The following is an 8228-nucleotide window of genomic DNA, read 5'->3' on the forward strand; positions in this document are numbered from 1 at the left end:
CCACCCTAGCATTTACCCAGTTCAATTACATTCAGGAGACAGGATTAAGGACTAACCTAATGATGCAGGGTAAGGGAAGGGCTAACAACACTTACTACCACCATCACAACAAATCAGGTGGCCAGAAAGATGCTGGATTAATTAAATTCCCTTATGATAGGTAAGCTACCTTAGGAGTATATAGGAATGTTGGGGAGGGGTAGAGGGTAATGAAGGGGGCTCACAAATGACTGAGAAATAAAAATTTTATACAATGGAAATTTTGACAAAGAGGAATTATGGAACAAAATCATTGCAAAGATAATGGAATACTGTACGAAGTTATGATGGATAACCTTGCCACAATAATTTGTAGTGTCTGTGTAAAGAAATATATATATATATATATATATATCTATTGTAAAGGATAAAAAATTCTTTTGGCGTGAAATGAGGAAAATGTGCGTGCACAGATTTGATATATAAAGCTATCACTAAGGTTTTAATCTAATAACTTTAATAAGCATTCATTAAAATCTTTTGGTGCCTATACAGCCAAAAGCAGACAGACATCTAATCTTGGCCCTCTTATGCTTGTTGACCCAGCAGAATAACTGGGCTGTGAATATATATATATATATAACACACATATATCATATCAGTCTATTAAATGTGTCTTTTGAAGTATGTATTTGCATATTGTCCATTGTTCTCAAGAATTAGACTAGATTATGGTGAAGGATGAGAGAGGAATTCCGAATCAAATGAGATTTATATCATAAAATCTGTGTTGATAGAATTTAATCTACAAATGGTAAGTACTCTGCCCCGTGATTGTTTTAGTTCCACATGCCATATTATAAGGTCCCAAATAGAAGTGGCTAAGAGGTGATGAAGAGGGAAGTTGCTTATATATATATATATATATTTTTTTTTCAATATAAATTAGAAAAGTTTTTCAAAAATATCTTTATTTATAAAACTAAATATTTTTCATCAAATAACCCCCACCCTCTTACACTTAAAAAAAAAAAAAAAAGAACAAAAAAGACTTAAACATTAATAACTAAACCTGCCAACAAAATGTGAACATTTATGATAATGATGAAGAGTATGGGTTACTTTCAAAATGAAATCTAAGAGTTATGCAGAGAATGAATTTTTCGGCTGGTGTATGTATGTGTGAGTGTGTATACATACACACGGCGGATAAATATGCACATACATACAAATGTAATGATAGAAGCGCCATTGGGAGGGGGGGGGGGGGGGGGGGGAAATGGCTTCAAAGTAAACTTGCATTGATTGGCTGCATATCCATGATGCAACAATTAGCACCACTTGACTTAACAGGGTGCTCACACAAAAGAGCACACGTCACCTTTTAATGAAAATTATGCATTGCAATGTTGCAGAAAAAAAAAAAAATCCACCTCTCGGACGGAGAGGATTTTACATAGGCTGTTGACAGTCTATAACAACTGTACAAGGTTTTAAACATTTCCACGTCCCTTCTTCAACTAATAAACTAAAAGAAACCAACCCATTTTATTTATGGAAAAAAAAAAAAAAAAAAAAAAAAAAAAAGCTTCGCTTTTAGTCTTAAATACATTTTCATAAAAAAAGTACTGGTTGAATTCAACCAAATGGGTTTCATAATTTCTTTCACTGATAGCCTTGGAGAGCCCCATCTCCAAGGGCCAGTATGTGTTTCACTTTTGGCAAGCAAATCTGTGGCCTGGATTACGATTATCATCACTGCCCATGTTGCTGCGTTGTTAGAGGTCAGGGCCAACCCAAACCGGGAGCTATTCCACTGGACAGCTCATATTTATGTACACAATGAACTCATTTTGAACAGAATGAACGACACCACTGCACACTCGGACGTGGCTTTGATTTTTTTCTTTTAAATAATTAAAAAGTTCATGTTTCCTTGCTTTTAAAAAAATCCTAATGTGGTTTGAATCATTCATATATTCCGGGCCTCTGCCATACAGCTAGCTGCAGCAGCTATTGATGGGGGATGATCAAGATTCATCTGCTTAAAATCAATTGGTGCGGAGATATCTTTCATCCATTTGTGATTTAGAATATCTTTCAGGCTGGGTCTATCAGACGGACGGACAGACAAACATTTGCGAATCAAATCTTTAACATCTGGAAAGAAAAAAAGAAAAAAAACAATATTAATTGCCATCATAGGTAAAAAAATATTGATACATCGTACAAGTGTTAACGATATTGAATATTCTAAGCGAGACTCACACTTGATATTGTAAGGATATGTAAAATTACACAACTCGTTATAGTTAGCCAAGAGCTGGTCTTAGATTACACAGATTAAAGAGTAATTTTATGAAAAGCAGGTCTTAAATTTTAGCTTCTAAAAATAAGGCGAATTGAATGAAACAATATCGTGTGGTATGGTCGTTTTTGAACGAAATCTAGATTTTAAAGGAAATTTACGAATTTTAGATGCGTATCACTTAAATATCGTTTGAAATGTGTCCTTACCTTTGGATAAATTATCTTTAAATTGAAGTTCAGCTTTCACGATTTGGTCATCACGTTCAAATGGAATATCACCACATACCATGTCAAAGAGTAAGATACCAAGAGACCAGACGGTGGCTGTGCGTCCGTAGTAGCTATGGCTCTGAATCCATTCTGGTGGACTGTACACTCGTGTACCTATAAAGATAAAAATAATCGAAAACATTAGAATCGTCAGATATTTATAAAGTCTGGCTTTTGTTTTAAGACGTTCATCCTTTCTCACACACAATTCCCATTATAAGTAGCGTTTAATTTGAAGGATATTTTTGTTACTCTAGAAATTAAAACTAGATGGCGAATATTCTGATGAACTGATGATGCTTGCTAAAAATGGTCTAATAGTTAAAAAAATTTTTTTTAAATCAAACCAGTGAAATTTGAACTCCGTAAACCTAAGTACTGATTCCAAAACATGAGACAGTAGCATAGCAGTGAAATACAGAGCAACAATTAGTGCGCCAAGACCTAGAATGAGCCTAGATTGCTGGATCACAGCTCGCTTCTCCAAACGAATTCGTGATTGCGCAGTAAATGTCAATGAAGTGGACTGATTAATAGATTTCTCAAGCACTATATAGGATGGTTACAACTCCTGACTGTCCACATATACTACTATAAAAGGTCATCGCGAAGAAACAAGTATTCAACCACTCTACTTTCGAATAGCATGGTATCCCATTGTCCAAATAAGCAAAGATAGGAACCTTCGATCATAAGTGTTACACGTCCAGAAGCAATCTGAGGCTAACCACACATTCCAACCACAAAATAACTGATGCTTACCATCAAAGTCCATGTAGACAGAATCCTTAAGGAGAGCACCAGATCCAAAATCGATAAGCTTAAGCATTCCAGTCTTCAAATCGACCAAAATGTTCTCGTCCTTGATGTCGCGATGCACAACGCCAGCCTCGTGAATGTTCATCACAGTATGTACGATTTGAGTGAAAAAACGACGGCTAACATCCTCGTTCAATGGTCCTTTAGAAGTGATGTAGTCGAAGAGATCCATAACTGGGTCCGGACGTTCCATGACAATGATAAAGCAATTGTTTGTAAGGAACCAATCCAACATGCGAACAACGCCTGGAATGCCAACAACTTTCTTCAACAGAACAATCTCCAGCGTTACAGGAACACCATTCAGTTGAGCCCAGTCAATCACCTTTCTTCTTTGAATTACTTTGATAGCAACCTATTGTAAAAATTAAAAAATTATAAACATCATATAATTAACACGATCTACAAATTCAAATATATTAAGAAAAAAAAATACAATGTAGTTTACAAGACGAATCCCATAAAAATTAACTCGTTCTGGGAAGATGGAGTCTAAATTTACCAAATTTACTAACAACCAACCCAAACTCCATAAAACAAATGGTAAAACCAGATGTCTACGGATAGTAAACTATAGAACTACAAATCTCAGAAGGGAGGAAAAATAAAACCCCTTAACTGTTCTCGGATCTAAGAATCGAACGTAAATTTTCTTCGGTTAAAAAAGCTTATCTAATAAAAGTTAACATTTGTCTTTCTTTTTAACCCCATTATATATATTTATATATATATATATATATATATATATATATATATATATATATTCACTACACATCCCAACTTGTAAAATGTACAAAAAGTATTTTTTTTAAAAATACATACCGGTCGATTATCGCTTTTCCGAGATCCACTGTAAACTATTCCAAAACCACCTTTGCCAAGAATATGGTGGATATGGTATTGGTCTTGAAAACTTGTTTTACCTCGACCTGAGAGAGAGAAAAAAGACGAAAATATAAATACAAGTCGATATATGGCCAACAAGGGAAATTTTAAAAATAAGCACTAGCAAAAAAAAATAAATAAAATACCGAAGAGGGAAGGACTGAAAAATGCAGGTGAGAATGAACGAGTGTGACAGGTGCGAACACACAGACAGGGAAAAAGCGCGCGCACTACAGACCATTGACGCTTGCCGAGTTTTACTATATCTGATCAAACTACTACGTGTTCCAATTCACTTCGACATCTAACTTAAACTTTTGTTTGTTTTTTAGGGAAAATTAAAAAAAAAAGGCTAATAAAAAAAATAAATCCCTAAGCATCGCAAAGCAAATACAGAATAGATTAAGCACACTAAATTCGGTTTGTTCCAGAAATAAAGAAATAGTCCCTTTTCGGACAAATAAGTGTTTTCGTTTATATAGACTCGCCTGAAGACCCTAAATAACGGAGCTGAAATATCAGATGTAAATTAAATAAGTATTTTTAACTATACACTCGTTCAGACTACAAAATTGCAAGGCAGAAATTATGCGCAAGACCTAAATGATATTGCATAAAAAAAACCCGATATCACAAATCTGGCATTAGACCAAATTATTTTCTTAAATATAGAATACTTCAAAAAAAAAAAAAATTTTTTTTAATCCCATATAACATTCAAATTATTACGCAAAAATTATTCAAGACGCCAATAAAGAACCCGTTTAACAAAAAAAAAAAAGGGAAAAATGGTTTATTCCAATATCGGGTTTTATTTAAAAAATTGCCTTTAGTCGGGCCGAAAAATCTAAAAAGACCGTCGCACTTGACTATTTTAGCAGATAAGCAGACACACTAAATAACATTGTTCTATCAAATAGCCGACCTCCCATTTCATGTCTGGTTTGGCTACTACAACCCTCTGTCTCCTTTCTAAATAGAGCTTCCCGCCTGCTACATTACATACACAGCCTGGTAATCTCCAGACAGAAAACACACACACAACATACCAAAGTGCACTGGCAATATACATATATATATATATATATATATACATACAGCCTGACAGTAAAACACTCAAACACAAACACACACATATACACTAGACAGACCGCTTTAGTGCACTGGCGCATCCACTCCGTCGCCACCACCACCACCAGTAATCAAGCAGTCAGTCAGCTGCCAAGACAGACACACAGACACACACACACCATCAGCTTAACTTGACCTGGAACATCGCTAGCGAGGTCAGGGCAACAGCGACGATGATGGTGCTGCTGCTTCAAAGTCTGGGCGAACACACGAACACAGACAGTGAAACTGTCTCACTACTAACACAATAGCACACACGCAGTCATCAGCCCACACACATACACAACCCTACTTAAAAGATGAAGTCAGACAGTATATATACGGCGGGAAGGGAGGGAGGTTATATAGACGACGACGAGGAGTAGGAGTGGTGGTGGTGGTGGAGAGAGCATTGCGGGAGTGTATATGTGTAATATTAATAATAATAGTATTAACAGTTGTAAAACACTATTTTACTATTCAAGATTTAAGAGCTACATATAAAACACGCACACACACACATTTGAAGATTAAAGAAACGTCCGTGTGTATATACATAAAGATATAACTATATACATTCGTATTTAAACAAAACGGTTTGTTTATGTCAAACTCAGTAATCGCTGCCCTTTTTAAGTCACGCGTTTTATCAGCCCAGAAGTTGAATATACACTCAGACCTATGTATTGCACATACGCACGTGGGTGTATAACATATATATACACGTGTGTACATATAAATGTACAAGCCAAATAACATTTAAATTTTTCTATGAACACAAACCTAACAGTTTAACTTAAAATAACAGAAAATCTCGAGACAATTTTTTTTTTACACGATATTACACATAATAACCGAATTATTAAACTTAAAAATAAAGTGTTTAATTACTACAAATTCAGACCTTATAATTACAAATTTCCCCACACTACATTTTCAAAAACAAACAAAATGGCTTGTCGCCCTGTGTAATAAAGGGCTTTCGTCTCACGAAAGTGTTAGAACTATTTCACTAGTGAAGATAAACAGTATTTAAGTGAAGTCGGATTCTTACTGACTTTTACTTATTTATGGTTATGTACCGAGACAAGGCTAAATAAAACGACGGTTGAATTTAAGCCGCGTGGTTGTGCTTTTCAAACATCTAGCTCCAAAATCCAATTAAACCCCATTTAGCATTTTAATATGAAGTAATAATGAAAGAGAACTCACCTTTGGGAATTTCCATCTTGACCGTTAATTGTAATTCCAAGTTTGGTTTAAATAAATTAAAAATTTTTTAGGAGTTAATTTCCGAATATTAAAATATATGAAGAAAACTCAGTATTTGAATACAAATAAAGCACTGTATATACATAAATATACAGAGATGGGTTTATAGATGTGTGTGTGTGATATAAATACAAAATAAAGTATTAGTTGTGCGGCACAACGTTTGTTTTGAGAAAAAAAATTTTCTTTTTTTTAAATCTCCAACAAGCACTTTGGTAGGTGTGTGGTATAAAGAAAAGATTTTACTAGTTGCTTCTGGTAAGTAAATTTCTGTTACTGTGAATGTAACTGAAGCAGTTGTTAGTATTGTAAATAGTAGTAGTGTTTTTGTTGATAAGCGCCTTTGCTTGGCGAAGATTTTTGCAGAAGCGGAGGGAGATTCCGTAAATGTTGAGTGATTGCAACCGAGACACAATCTGAATATAAAGCAGCGAATGTTGTGAATTTGTAACAAGGAGTTTCTCTCTTTCTCTTACAACTGACAGTTAAAAGTAGAGAGGGAGGGAGGAGGAGGACGACGACATCGACAAGAATATAGAGAGAGGAGGAGGGGAAATGCGAAGAAAAACGATAGGCAGTAAGAAAGTGAGGGTTGCGTTTGAATATAGAGGAAGAGAGGCAAAGTGGAAAGAGAGAGGAGTAGAGTGAGAGGAGAACAAGGAAAAGGACGTTAGAATAAAACTGTGTTGTGAGCTGACCAATCAGATCATCCGACCAATCAAATGCACCTGATTGAGGAACAGTTGTAAAGAAAAACAAACGAAATTGTGAAAACAAAAACAACTAAATACTACTTTACTCCTTTCCCCCCCATACCTCCAATTACTACTACTACGCTTTATATCTCTCTCTCTCTCCCCCTTTATCTCTCTATCTATCTTTCGTTCCCTTTATTTTCATATGTCTGTCTTTCATTCTTTATGTTTATTGTGTCTCTCAATGTCGGTCCTTCTCACACACAGCTCTATCACTACTACCTTTAATACTAGCACAAAGTAAGCGCGCAAAAATAGTGTGTAAGTGGGAGAGTCGAGGACAAGAAATAGTACGAAAACCTCCAAAAGATCCCGATAGAAAAAGAAATAATCATATTCCCTCTACACAGTGTAACCCTTTATGTACCTTTTTGTCTCTCCCTAATGTATTCCCTCAAATTTTTCTAGTTCTAACTATCGCTCTTCGTTGCTGCACCTCTTAGTCTCTCCCTCTCTTCTTTCACACACACACAATGTTTATATTGATTCGTTTTTCTTTCACAGACATCACACACACACATGGATGTGAGATACGTTAGAGCGGGAAAGTTGGGTCGTAGGCGGGAAAACCATCTCGGGGATATTTTTGTATTGTAAGTCTCGCTCTGTGTAAACACGCACACACATTTATCTATATATACCTACGTGTATATATATATATTTATATACAACGATGTATATATGTCTGTACTTGAAATATTTTTAAAAAACATTCCCTAACACGTTTTAGAACATATATCATTGTACACGTCTTACAATTTTTTGCTATTTGTCAGCCTTTACTATTCAGAATATATACATGTATACGCGCACACGTTTCCTTCTCTT

At 35.2% G+C, this 8228-nt stretch overlaps 1 protein-coding gene across 1 annotated transcript; it reads right to left on the reverse strand.

Annotated features, from left to right (window-relative positions):
- Positions 1 to 1544: 1544 nt before the first annotated feature.
- On the reverse strand, positions 1545 to 7063 carry LOC106878279 (serine/threonine-protein kinase pim-1). Its single transcript, XM_089360224.1, has 5 exons — positions 6586 to 7063; positions 4201 to 4307; positions 3322 to 3733; positions 2497 to 2673; positions 1545 to 2139 (listed from the first exon to the last, which is right to left on the reverse strand). The coding sequence occupies exons 1-5, from the start codon at positions 6599 to 6601 to the stop codon at positions 1952 to 1954; spliced, it is 900 nt and encodes a 299-aa protein (XP_089216350.1). The 5' UTR covers positions 6602 to 7063; the 3' UTR covers positions 1545 to 1951.
- Positions 7064 to 8228: the final 1165 nt, after the last annotated feature.

This window comes from Octopus bimaculoides, chromosome 11 (genome assembly GCF_046866305.1).
Source record: "Octopus bimaculoides isolate indiv1 chromosome 11, ASM4686630v1, whole genome shotgun sequence".
Classification (NCBI taxonomy): Eukaryota; Metazoa; Mollusca; class Cephalopoda; order Octopoda; family Octopodidae; genus Octopus; species Octopus bimaculoides.

Excerpts from the sequence above, each read along its gene's own strand:
- LOC106878279 (XM_089360224.1), bottom strand. Across the intron at positions 2,674-3,321 it reads TGTCTACATGGACTTTGATG|GTACACGAGTGTACAGTCCA; the intron begins GTAAGCATCAGT and ends TTATCTTTATAG. Across the intron at positions 2,140-2,496 it reads TAAAGATAATTTATCCAAAG|ATGTTAAAGATTTGATTCGC; the intron begins GTAAGGACACAT and ends TTTTCTTTCCAG.